This window comes from Cibotium barometz, chromosome 53 (genome assembly GCF_041138505.1).
Source record: "Cibotium barometz isolate CiBa-2024 chromosome 53, ASM4113850v1, whole genome shotgun sequence".
In the NCBI taxonomy this organism is placed as follows: Eukaryota; Viridiplantae; Streptophyta; class Polypodiopsida; order Cyatheales; family Cibotiaceae; genus Cibotium; species Cibotium barometz.
In genome coordinates, this window is record NC_141098.1 from 14,610,299 (window position 1) to 14,624,286 (window position 13,988).

A 13,988-nucleotide genomic window follows, 5' to 3' on the forward strand; every position below is an offset into this window, starting at 1 on the left:
GTTAAGGGACTTGACTGACTGACTGACCCACTAAGGCTGAGGAATGACCTACATAGCTCGTGCCTGACTTATCCTGGACTGAGGATGTACAATGGGGTCACGGCGTACGACAAATATCATCCTACTGGGTTCTAAAACTGTACAAATGTTGCACTTCTGATGATGAGCCATGTTGTCACCATGCACTGAGTGCAGAGTGCATGTGACATTCCCTCCTGATTAGCTTGGCGGCAGGTTCATGGCTTCCAAGTAGTCCGCCAATAACTGGGGGTACTCCTGGAAGAACTCTTCGTCGAGCCATACGGCTTCGTGGGTGCCTCGATCTCGGAACTTCTTATAGAACTGACGAATTCGTCGACCGGAACCATGATTCCATCGATGAAGAAGGATCTGCTCAGGCTCAATCACTTCTGCCTCGTCTACCACGTCTGGCTCCTGTTCATCTGAAACATCAAACACCTCTGGACCAACATATGGTTTTAGCCAAGAAACAGTCGCACCCTAAAAGAGGGGAGACGATGAAATCTCGTTGAAATGAGGCCTTCTGAACTTCAAAGGCAAACTGCTGTGCCTTCTGGGAAATATGGGTGCGAAGACCAGGTGTAAACCCGTCCACATCCAGATGATATGGGACTAAAGTGCAGTTCAATTTATTAGCCAACTGGGGAGAGATGGCGTCTTCAGAACTGCCCATATCGAAAAGGACTACAAACTGTCGGCCTTGGGCAGAGCCATAAGCTCGGATAAGGCTCTTCTGAGCAGCATCGCTCTCACCCTCCTGCTTAGCATCAAATACCACGGATGGTATAGGATGCATGGAAGGTAAAAGTTGAACTGCATTAAAGGTAGTAGGCGGGGCTGGAGGAGTTGGGGAAGCTGTGGCAACTGTGGCAGAAGGAGCTTTGGCAGCTTGTGCCGCTTGCCATTTGTGGCAATCCTTCTTACCATGCCCTATAATATGACAGAAAAAACATCTATTTTCTGACTGGTACTTCTTTTGCTCCTCTGGAGGAAGATAACCTCCAGTAATGCCTGCTTTAGCCTTTTCATCAGGGGTTTTCTTAGGTTCTTTATCCTTCTCACCCCCTGAACTGGAGCTATTACTGCTGTCCTTCTTAGCATCTTTAGAAGATGCGTTACCTTTCCCTGTCTGTGCAGCTGATTGCTGCTGTGCTGGGGTTTGGTACTGGACTGAGATGTCTGCTTGGGCTTGCCCCCGTTGAGCTTCATTTCTTCATTCTGAGCGAGAGTCAGAGCCCGGTCATAAGTACTTGGTTGAAAGTTACGAACTGTGAACCGAATGTTGGAGTCCAATCCACGAATGAATTGCTCCATCTTGGCCTGCTCAGATAACCCTAACTGCTGTGCTAAAGTAATAACCTTACCGGAAAACTGAAGCACTGGGGAACCGTTCTGTCTGAGTCCATAGAACTCGTCTTTCAGACCGGTCATGTACTGGGGCGGGAGAAATCTGGTCTTCAGGTCATGGACAAAGATGTCCCGGTCAAAGGCTGTGACACCTGTGGCCTGGTCAGTATGAATACTAGACCAATGCTGCCACCAACAAGTGACTGCCTCACCAGTGATATGGGGAGCCGCTAAGTGGACTTTGTCTTGTGGGTCTGTGATCCTAGCTAATGGAAAATGAGCATTAAATTGATGAACAAACTGATTAACTGAAGAATGATCACACTTACCATCATACTTACTGAAATTCGGTTGACTGCGAATGATGGTGGTTGCTGCTGCGGGATGCTGGCTGGTGACACCTATGATTGGGGAGACTGAGGAGAGCTGCTGATACCTCAAGTGTATGGCCTCCTTTTCCCGTTGGTGTTCGAGTAACATACGTTCTCGATCAAGCTCACGTTGGTGTTCCCGAGCGGCGAGTTCAGCCTGACGCCAGTCTTCGTCGATCCTGCGTTGGGCTTCCTCATAGTCCCGTCTTTCTTCTTTTTCTCTCCTCCTTCGGGCCTCGTCCTCTCTCCTTTGTTGTTCCATCTGAAAGAAGAGGGAGATGTAGTCGGGTGCTGCTGGAGGTGTAGAAGGACGTGCTGCTGCTGCCTCCAAGAGCTGGAGACGCTCCATGAGTAGCTGGTTCTGAGCTCTTAGAAGAGCTATGGTGTCTGCTGTAGGCGGAAGAGCAAGGTCTCCTTCGGGGGAGACGTCTTCCGGCTGATGAGTACTCTCTCGTGTAGACATGATGCTGAAGTCGGTGGTTGTGCCGGAACGCAATCTAACCATCCGAGGATGCCCCCACGCTAGGATACGGTGTGTGTGGACTATCTGAATCTGATACCAATGTGATATGCAGCGGAAGTCTTTGTATTGGTTGATCCTGTCACACAATATGCTCACACCGTCTTCTGTATCCTGAGTTTCGTGAGTTTAGCAATCCATTTCATTTACTTCAAACTTTAAAGAGTTGAGAGAGAGATATGAACACTGTACACCAGATTGGGTCCCGAATTACCGACTGAAGGGCCCCCTATCCCGATAACGAGATAGTATTTGCTTTATTACTTTAGAGAGAATGACTTTGGACTGTAGATAAGCCAAACGCAAGATCTCGGAGGATCGGAGTATGGCTGATCTGTACACTGCTGTAGAAACACCTCGATGACTTGATCTCGAGCCTATGCACTCCTCCCAAGGGCATGAGGAAGGGCTGCACACCTGAGGCTCAAAGAAGAAGAAGGTGGACTGTTCTACACACTGTTAGAATGCTGAAAACACATATGAATGCTGAGTTACCTTCACCAGATGACTGCTGAATGTGTTGATGATGCACAGAATGCTGGACACTGATGCAAACAACTGTTTCAAGGCTGGAAACTGCTGTAGACTGTTGCTTCAGGGCTGGATTCTGCTGTGGACAGAAACGCAGGTGTCTAGAGAGGGCTGTGGACTGAAACGCATGAGCAACAGATGACTGTAGTGCTGCTGCTGTACGGCTGGAGCAAAACGCAGGTAGACTGCTGTACGGCTGCACCAAAACGCAGGTATGAAGGCTGAGTTGCTGGCGTTAACTATGATGGACTGTGGGCTGAATCTGGGGGACTGTAAGGGACTGAATCAGGGCTGCTTTTGTGCTGAAAACAGGCTGATTAGAGGCTGATAGCAGGCGCCTAGGGCTGGACTGAAGCTATGGTTCTCAAGGGCTGGAGAAGAAAGCTTATGGGCACTAGGGCTGGATTAGTCTTAGGCTGAAAGCAAGAGAGAGGAGAGCTCTTAGCACAATGAAGACTGAATGAGCAAAAGAGGCTCTAGGCAAGCCTATTTATACTAACTGGAGGTTGGTCATTAAATAAAATTAATATTTATAAATGCCCAATAATGCAAATAATGATAAATAAATACTAATAAATATGGGAAAAATACCAGATAAATCCCAGTAAATTCCCTAAGGCTTTGGGGATGTTCTAAATGATGCACAGGCATATGTATGCATATTATGCAAGATGCAGAGTGCTTTCTGATGCAAACCCTAAGGCTTCTACTGACTCTACATGCATGAATGATTCTCTCCAAGTGGGTTAAGGGACTTGACTGACTGACTGACCCACTAAGGCTGAGGAATGACCTACGTAGCTCGTGCCTGACTTATCCTGGACTGAGGATGTACAATGGGGTCACGGCGTACGACAAATATCATCCTACTGGGTTCTAAAACTGTACAAATGTTGCACTTCTGATGATGAGCCATGTTGTCACCATGCACTGAGTGCAGAGTGCATGTGACATTCCCTCCTGATTAGCTTGGCGGCAGGTTCATGGCTTCCAAGTAGTCCGCCAATAACTGGGGGTACTCCTGGAAGAACTCTTCGTCGAGCCATACGGCTTCGTGGGTGCCTCGATCTCGGAACTTCTTATAGAACTGACGAATTCGTCGACCGGAACCATGATTCCATCGATGAAGAAGGATCTGCTCAGGCTCAATCACTTCTGCCTCGTCTACCACGTCTGGCTGCTGTTCATCTGAAACATCAAACACCTCTGGACCAACATATGGTTTTAGCCAAGAAACAGTCACACCCTAAAAGAGGGGAGACGATGAAATCTCATTGAAATGAGGCCTTCTGAACTTCAAAGGCAAACTGCTGTGCCTTCTGGGAAATATGGGTGCGAAGACTAGGTGTAAACCCGTCCACATCCAGATGATATGGGACTAAAGTGCAGTTCAATTTATTAGCCAACTGGGGAGAGATGGCGTCTTCAGAATTGCCCATATCGAAAAGGACTACAAACTGTCGGCCCTGGGCAGAGCCATAAGCTCGGATAAGGCTCTTCTGAGCAGCATCGCTCTCACCCTCCTGCTTAGCATCAAATACCACGGATGGTATAGGATGCATGGAAGGTAAAAGTTGAACTGCATTAGAGGTAGTAGGCGGGGCTGGAGGAGTTGGGGAAGCTGTGGCAACTGTGGCAGAAGGAGCTTTGGCAGCTTGTGCCGCTTGCCATTTGTGGCAATCCTTCTTACCATGCCCTATAATATGACAGAAAAAACATCTATTTTCTGACTGGTACTTCTTTTGCTCCTCTGGAGGAAGATAACCTCCAGTAATGCCTGCTTTAGATGGACAAAGATGTCCCGGTCAAAGGCTGTGACACCAGTGGCCTGGTCAGTATGAATACTAGACCAGTGTTGCCACCAAGTGACTGCCTCACCAGTGAGATGGGGAGCCGCTAAGTGGACTTTGTCTTGTGGGTTTGTGATCCTAGCTAACGGAAGATGAGCATTAAATTCATGAACAAATTGATTAACTGAAGAATGATCACACTTACCATCATACTTGCTGAAATTCGGTTGACTGCGAATGATGGTGGTTGCTGCTGCGGGATGCTGGCTGGTGACACCTATGATTGGGGAGACTGAGGAGAGCTGCTGATACCTCAAGTGTATGGCCTCCTTTTCCCGTTGGTGTTCGAGTAACATACGTTCTCGATCAAGCTCACGTTGGTGTTCCCGAGCGGCGAGTTCAGCCTGACGCCAGTCTTCGTCGATCCTGCGTTGGGCTTCCTCATAGTCCCGTCTTTCTTCTTTTTCTCTTCTCCTTCGGGCCTCGTCCTCTCTCCTTTGTTGTTCCATCTGAAAGAAGAGGGAGATGTAGTCGGGTGCTGCTGGAGGTGTAGAAGGACGTGCTGCTGCTGCCTCCAAGAGTTGGAGACGCTCCATGAGTAGCTGGTTCTGAGCTCTTAGAAGAGCTATGGTGTCTGCTGTAGGCGGAAGAGCAAGGTCTCCTTCGGGGGAGACGTCTTCCGGCTGATGAGTACTCTCTCGTGTAGACATGATGCTGAAGTCGGTGGTCGTGCCGGAACGCAATCTAACCATTCGAGGATGCCCCCACGCTAGGATACGTTGTGTGTGGACTATCTGAATCTGATACCAATGTGATATGCAGCGGAAGTCTTTGTATTGGTTGATCCTGTCACACAATATGCTCACACCGTCTTCTGTATCCTGAGTTTCGTGAGTTTAGCAATCCATTTCATTTACTTCAAACTTTAAAGAGTTGAGAGAGAGATATGAACACTGTACACCATATTGGGTCCCGAATTACCCACTGAAGGGCCCCCTATCCCGATAACGAGATAGTATTTGCTTTATTACTTTAGAGAGAATGACTTTGGACTGTAGATAAGCCAAACGCAAGATCTCGGAGGATCGGAGTATGGCTGATCTGTACACTGCTGTAGAAACACCTCGATGACTTGATCTCGAGCCTATGCACTCCTCCCAAGGGCATGAGGAAGGGCTGCACACCTGAGGCTCAAAGAAGAAGAAGGTGGACTGTTCTACACACTGTTAGAATGTTGAAAACACATATGAATGCTGAGTTACCTTCACCAGATGACTGCTGAATGTGTTGATGATGCACAGAATGCTGGACACTGATGCAAACAACTGTTTCAAGGCTGGAAACACATATGAATGCTGAGTTACCTTCACCAGATGACTGCTGAATGTGTTGATGATGCACAGAATGCTGGACACTGATGCAAACAACTGTTTCAAGGCTGGAAACTGCTGTAGACTGTTGCTTCAGGGCTGGATTCTGCTGTGGACAGAAACGCAGGTGTCTAGAGAGGGCTGTGGACTGAAACGCATGAGCAACAGATGACTGTAGTGCTGCTGCTGTACGGCTGGAGCAAAACGCAGGTAGACTGCTGTACGGCTGCACCAAAACGCAGGTATGAAGGCTGAGTTGCTGGCGTTAACTATGATGGACTGTGGGCTGAATCTGGGGGACTGTAAGGGACTGAATCAGGGCTGCTTTTGTGCTGAAAACAGGCTGATTAGAGGCTGATAGCAGGCGCCTAGGGCTGGACTGAGGCTATGGTTCTCAAGGGCTGGAGAAGAAAGCTTATGGGCACTAGGGCTGGATTAGTCTTAGGCTGAAAGCAAGAGAGAGGAGAGCTCTTAGCACAATGAAGACTGAATGAGCAAAAGAGGCTCTAGGCAAGCCTATTTATACTAACTGGAGGTTGGTCATTAAATAAAATTAATATTTATAAATGCCCAATAATGCAAATAATGATAAATAAATACTAATAAATATGAAAAAAATACCAGATAAATCCCAGTAAATTCCCTAAGGCTTTGGGGATGTTCTAAATGATGCACAGGCATATGTATGCATATTATGCAAGATGCAGAGTGCTTTCTGATGCAAACCCTAAGGCTTCTACTGACTCTACATGCATGAATGATTCTCTCCAAGTGGGTTAAGGGACTTGACTGACTGACTGACCCTCTAAGGCTGAGGAATGACCTACGTAGCTCGTGCCTGACTTATCCTGGACTGAGGATGTACAATGGGGTCACAGCGTACGACAAATATCATCCTACTGGGTTCTAAAACTGTACAAATGTTGCACTTCTGATGATGAGCCATGTTGTCACCATGCACTGAGTGCAGAGTGCATGTGACAATGCTGAATACTGTGCTGCTGAATGCTGAATTCCACACCTTCCTAGGGCCTTGGGCTGAAGACCACCAAAACGATGGAGATATCTTGGACTAAATGATGTGCTTTGCCTTTTATATGTGAACTGGATGCTGGTCGGCGGGCTGTGCCTACTACAGTTGGCTGAGGGAATGTGTCCATGACTTGAATAAATGCCAGTTGGCTAGCTATAGTGCCCTATCGGCCACTGAATATTCCTGTTGGCTGCCCACAATGTTGCCTAATGCTTGAATACCATGCTTTATGCTAAGAATGCTCTGATCAATGCTCATGAATGCTAAGAATGCCATGTCACCTGTACACCAACTGGGTGTGCACGTGATAGACTATCTCCACCACTTTGCCACCATATGTAAACCGATTTCTCTTTGCTGCCACCCTAGATGTGTTGAAAATCACGACTTTGGTTTTTCTTAGGTTCACCTTGAGGTCATGCTCCTCACAAAAAAAACCCAAAGCATCGAAATGCCTCTGCAGTCCCTCCTTTGAATCTGAAATTAGGACAATGTCATCCACAGAGAGGAGGGTGGGTACTAGTGTATCAGCTAGTGTAGATCCAGCGCCTCCCAATCTGTCAATGAAGTTCTCAACCTCATCAACATAGAGTAGGATGGGTACTAGTGTATCAGCTAGCCAGTGTAGATCCAGTGCCTCCCAATCTGTCAATGAAGTTCTCAATCTCATCAACATAGAGTCCAAAGAGAGTGGGTGATAGTGGACGTCTTTGTTTCACCCCAATAGTACTCTTGATCTGTCACCACAATTGTGACTTAATCTCTGTAATTACTATCGATTAGCCTTCAATCATTGAAAGGACACCAGTGAAGAGTAGTCACACCCTGTCACATGGGTCATCACCAAAGGACAAATCTTCTTCAAAGGGACACATCTATTGATCAAAGGACACATCTCTATGTCCAAAGGACATTACTATTCATTCAAGAGTCACACCCTTTCATCAGGGATGTGCCTCTTTATTTGTACCTCTTCAGGCCCTATTTAACAAGGCTTTGTGTCTCAATGCAACAACACATAGCTTACCACTCTTTGCCTCATGTTTACTCAAGTATTTAAGCATTAAGATCTTTCAATCATGTTTAATTAAGCTAAAAGCTTAATAGTGGTATTAGAGCAAATAAACTCCAACCTGAAGGATTCCCATAGCCAAACCCTAACCCTAAAAATAAAAAAACCCTAAACCTAAAAATCAGCCAACCCTAATTATCAAGGGTTGTATGGAAGAGCAAGAGAGAATGTTTCAACCAATTTTGGCCCCTTTGCCCAATTTTGCGTAATTTATGAATTTTTCCAATTTTCTATAACATTAAAAAAAAGCGATGGCGAGCTGTAGCCTCACCAAAGGTTCCTGGCCTTGACACATGCTTGATTTGGCTCCCTCTCCATCCCCTTCTAGGCCTCAAATGCTACTCCCGTGTCCCTTAAGGCTGAATCAGCCGCTTGCAGGAGTCACAACCTTTCATTGATGAAAAGCCACGACTTTTCACTTTAAAAAAAAAACGTAATGTTTTCAAAACATTAAGGCTTTCAAGCCTTAGCCTTATAACATAAGGCTTTCAAAAAGCCTTCCCAGGGGCTACGAAAGCAGCTTGCCACCCTCCATTGGCCGTCCATGCACCCTCAACATAACGGAAAAAAAAACAAAACAACAAAAAAAAGAAGCTGCAGTGAATTGGCCAGCTACCCACAACCAGCATGCCAACCTAGAGCGAAAAAAGAAGGAAAAAAAAACGTTTTTGCTCTTGTGATGCAAACGACCAGCTTGCACGAACTTCAAAAACAAAAAAAACCTATGCCCTTGGCTTGTCACATACACAGCACGAGTCTCCCCAAGTCTTCATTCTTTACAGCTTTTGCTTAGTGCCTGACTCTTGCAACACCTGTACTCAGCCGGGCTTCTTCAGACACGCGTCTTAGACTTCGGGTGTGCAAATCAAGATTTATGGTTTACATAGAAATGAAAACCCCCTTTGCTCCCTCTTCATTGGCAACAACTAGTCCTAGTGCTCTTGGTTCCAGCTGATCTTCCTACCTATATAGGATGGTCTATAGTAGCCTCTCCAGCTTGCAACCTACCCTTTTCAATTCACAGTATTTATCTGCTCCCCTTGCTGATGGTTCTCACTAGGGTCCAAAGGCGTCAACACCCATGTGCGCAATGGGTGATTCAGGAGCAAAGTTGGATGCAACAAGCATCGACGTGCATAGCGGTTTGGGGAATAAAAAGGCGAAAAAAAACTTTTGAAAATCCCCCCCCCCCCCCCAATCTCAAATTTGGGCAAAACAGCGTTGTGGCCAAGCCATTTCGTCTTGTTTCGCAACATTTCGGGTTAGAAACGTCCTGTCCTGTTTTGAATGGACAAAACGCGGTTTCATACGACTATGGGCATACCTACTGGTCATACTGTACCTATTGTGCGGGCTGCCCATGTGATCGTACAGTCTGCTGAAACAAGTCGACCAGCCCTTGTGAAGGCCTACACACTGCCTGAGTGCTCGAAAACATTGCCCAATTTGAATATGTGCTCGTGGTACACTCTCCACACGCTAATAATTCAACTGCAATCAGCTCATAAAACAAGTTTAACTCTAGTGAACCCTTCGAGGGTGTGAGATTCTTGTGTTTGGCTTGCTAAACCCCTGTGAACCCTAAGGGGGTGTAAGGAACTAGTCATGTATTCACTTTGCATTGCATATCTTGGTCCTATTGCTATATGGACTGGTCCATGCTTGGTGGTGCATAGCCATAGACGAGTAGAGGGAGAGATAGTGTAGGCACTGGTGGTCAAATTGCATTAACGACACCACGTGTTTGATATTGCATTCACTGCATTGTGCATTGACATCTCGCTTTGGAAGCATGTGAAGTTGGTAATCTTTTCTCCCAAGATAATAAAGCTTATTTCCGGCTCATTGTCGGTGTATTTTTCAGTTTACAGCTTTGCAGTCTTGTGAGGTGTTGTGTCCGTTGTTTAAGTGATTAAATGTTTTAATATGCGTAGTGTTTTGAAAGTGCTCAACCCCGCCCGGGGATATTGCATGGTGCAAGCAAGTATTGTGATCCATTCGAGTTCATGCATTAGTGGTTAGAGTGTGGATAGTAGAGTTTTGCCAAGCCATTCTTTGGAGTGTTCTTCCCTGGGATTTACAAGAGGATACTCAACAAGCTGTAGTGTTTCTTCGTGGACGGTTGGATAGCCGGAAGTGATGGATTAGGCAAGAATTAGTCATCTGCAAGTTTCTTTGTGGGTCTTTGTGCTGACATGGCGAGGATGGAATGTGACCCTTCACACTAGATGCACAGTGGTCTCCCAATGTAGGAGATCTTGGGTACCTTCAATGAGCTTTGCTTGGATCTTTCCCTTTTATGAAAGGGCACTTTATATAGACACTCTGCAGGTGGGGGTGAATGTGCTAGGCTGCCACATGGCAGACCACGAGCACGTCAGCAAGCAAGGTTGTGTGCATAGGACAGGCAAGCAACAGTATGGGCAGCCGAGCAGGGCTTGGGGGCAAGGCGGGCAGACCCTACATGTGAAAATGTAGCATAAATGCTAGTCATGGGCATCTATAAGAGGCTGATATCAATAAAAGATGGCTGATGGGTACTATGGTGTGTATACATACGCACATAGGGAAATTGTCAAGATCATTTCCATTTTCTCAATGCTAGTCTTTCTATAGAGCATTTCTTTGATGCATGGGCTGGCCAGGAGATGTTTTTCTTTTTTTTTTCCTGATTGGCCTTGGCCCAAGATCCTCTTGTAGTTACTAATTTTCCACCACCCGTAGATGCTCGCCCATAGGCGCTTAATTTTTTTCCAAATGGCCTTGGCCCAAGATCCTCTTGTAGTTACTAATTTTCCACCACCCATAGACGCTTGTCCATAGGCGCTTAATTATCTGCCTGTAGGCGATGCCGCCGAGGAAGTACCAAGGGGGCTTTTGAACACAAGACCTCTTGGTCCTAGGGAAACACCTTCACCACTTGAGCTATCACCTCATTGGCTAGCCAGGAGATGTACAGCAGTGCTTGGCCTGCGATTTGACGTCTTCATTTCTCAGTCACCTTTTATACTGGAGATTTAGTTGTAACACTTTTTTCTTGTACATAAGATAGATTGGTGTTTAGGTCTCTTGTATATGTGCTGTTATACAACTGAAATTCGAGAACAATCGAGAAATGAAGACATCAAGTCACAACCCTCGACTACTAAAGATCCCCCTTGACCAACCTGTATGGCAGGAACATACCTTGCAGGCTCCAAATATAGGAGGATGCAGATGCCTTTGACCATTTCATTGGGCACGTATATATACACATCTTCTTTGCAGGTCTTTGTGCTGATGCGTCTAGCACGGAATGTGAGCGTTCGCACTGGATGGAATCTTGGGTACCTTGGATGAGCTTTGCTTGGATCTTCTCCTTTTATGAAAGGGCAATTTATATGGAAAACAATGTGCAACTGAGGATAGCTGCAATGCAAGTGGGGGAGCATGTGACACACCTCACAAGTGGCCAAGCCTGGGCAGTCGGGCACTAGATGGGATAAGCTCTGGAGCCATGCGTGGGTAGCTCATGTGTAGTCGAGCAGTTTTGTGCACAGAAGACGGCGAGTCAGGCTGATGGACAAGTATAAATAATATATATTAAGTCATCTAATGTGAATGGGAAAAAGTCAACTTCAATATTTTGGGCACATTTTATAGAGTCGTGAAGATGGCCAACAGAAGGAAAATGCCAACCAGCATAGAAGATGCGTATATGTACATGCCAACCAAATCGTTGAAGGCATCGACCAGCATAGAAGATGTGTACATGTACGTGCCCAACAAAAATCGTCAAAGGCATGTGCATTCTCCTAGCGATTGGAGCTTGTGGGGTGTGTTGGTCAAGGGGGATCTTCAGCCATAGTCACAAGGGAACGGGAACGTTTTGGGGAACGGATGACTGTTTGGAACGGGAACGAAAAGCTTGAATAAAAGGGAACGGAATTGGGAACGCCACATCATTGCATAAATGTGTTTATAAATGTACTTTATATATCTGTAAATGCTTTGGAAAGAGGCATAGTAAAGAAAGAACCTCAAACCATCTCAGTAGTGGCCATGATAATGCATAGATGTGTTCTACATGATACATAGTTCACTTATATTTCTTACATGGTCTGCGATGCCATTTTGGAACGGGAACGGGAACGGCTATCTCTATGGAACGCGTTCCCCCGTTCCAAGAGCTTGGAACGACGTTCCCTTGTGACTATGTCTTCAGCAGTTGTGGGCTGTGACTTGATGTCTAGCCCTCCATGTACTCGAATTTCTGTTGTATTACTTTCTGCTTGTACATAATACAGATTAGTAGTTTAGGACCTTTGTGTGTGCGGTGTGATTCCACTGCACTCTTCCTTCTTTTTTTGAAAACCTTAGCACAGACACAAGTGTTATACAGAGAATGACTGGAGAGGGAGCCTCGCTTGTCATATGTTAGTTGGGGTAAGAGCTATGAGAACCGAGGGGGAGGGATCTTTTTTATGGGTGTAACGAACCATGTGAGGGCTGAGCTGATTTTCTGGTCTGCCAGTGGAGTCCTCAGCCATGTCTTCTGGCCAGTCTCCTCGTCTGTACATGCCTAAAACGAGCTGCCTACCTGGTCCACATGCAGCTCAAGTCTTGTCCATTGATGCCCAGCGCCCACCTAATCAGTTGCCGAAGTGTTCTTAACTGCTTGGCAAATCTGTTGTCCATTGTCCTGTCATGAATTGGTCTCATGAGGAGTGATATGCAATTTTAGTATAGCAATATAGTAATGATGGGTAAGGCAGTGTCAAAACATACGCAGGGGCTGTCTTAGTGTGTGTGTGGATCGACTTGGAATATGGAGTGTGAATAGACTAAGAAAATAAAACTGTTTTTAGAGTAGGAAATAATTAAAGCTTTAAAGAACGATGTGACTGATTTTGAGGAGCAGCTGTGTATATTGAATGGCATAACACTTTTGCCTTTAGCAGGGACTTGTGTATACCCTCATGGACCAGAAGGATAAAGCAGAGCAGAATTTCAAGAAATACCGGCAACTTTGTCCGCCAGATTCTTTAGATCAAAGCTATCTAGATGACCTCATGTCAAAGGTCAAGACTGGTGGCCGCAAGGATGCAATGGTAAAGACTTCTATGAAGGCGACATTCAAAAATAAGAAGAAACCGAAGCTCATGAAGCAACCCACATTTGCTGGCAAAAGTGCCTCTGGCCAAGATTTCTCTGAGGATTTTTGAAGCAAAATGGCTCCAGTAGTGTTATCATTTTGAGTGGTTCTGATACACATGCATCTCCAGCTGGTGGGACAACAGCAGCAAGATGGCAACGAAATCCGACTGGTGGGACAACAGCAGCGAAACACCTTCTTGATCAGTCTTGGCTTGGACCCATGCCTATTGCTTGCAGAGAACCAAATAAAGCAGGATTTAAAAAAACATACTTCTGAGAAAACACCTAAACACCATGCTTTCTCTAATTAGTCTTGTGCCAATACCCTGCAAAGATAATGTTGTGCTGGGATTTATAGTTGTTGCATGCTAGGGCTAAATAGGCCAATGTGGACAATCAGCTGAACCAAAGTAATGTATGAGAGGCAAAGAGCTTTTTTTGATGCTCTAAGAGGCAAAGCACACTTCCTATCGTAATGTACACACAGGCTCACCAACTTAGCTACTGGGTGATGCTATTAGCATATCAACTAAATTCTTGATTAATTAACCTTGCTTCTTACTATGCATCGCAAACATACAGTAGAAAAGAAATGATGTTTCATGTGTATTCATCTACTGATCCATGCTCACAAGCTCACTTGAATTGGTAAGAGCAACCTTGCAGCAGTGTAAAGTTGTATCACCGACGGGTAGTTCCAAATTTTCTAAGTGTAAACCTTCTAGGAAGCAGCAAGGCCTTTAGCCTTGGTTTCATTCTCTTTATCACAAAGTAGCCTTGTTTTTGTTCTTCCCTCT

General features: G+C 45.7%; 1 protein-coding gene across 1 annotated transcript in view; it reads left to right on the forward strand.

Moving 5' to 3' along the window:
* Window positions 1-13,736, forward strand: part of LOC147608330 (uncharacterized) — a 64,162-nt gene extending 50,426 nt beyond the window's left edge. The window contains exon 4 of the mRNA XM_086788944.1: window positions 12,996-13,736. Within this exon, the coding sequence (XP_086645070.1) occupies window positions 12,996-13,259 (264 nt within the window). The 3' untranslated portion in view covers window positions 13,260-13,736. The remainder of the gene's footprint in view (window positions 1-12,995) is intronic.
* The last annotated feature ends 252 nt before the right edge of the window (window positions 13,737-13,988 follow it).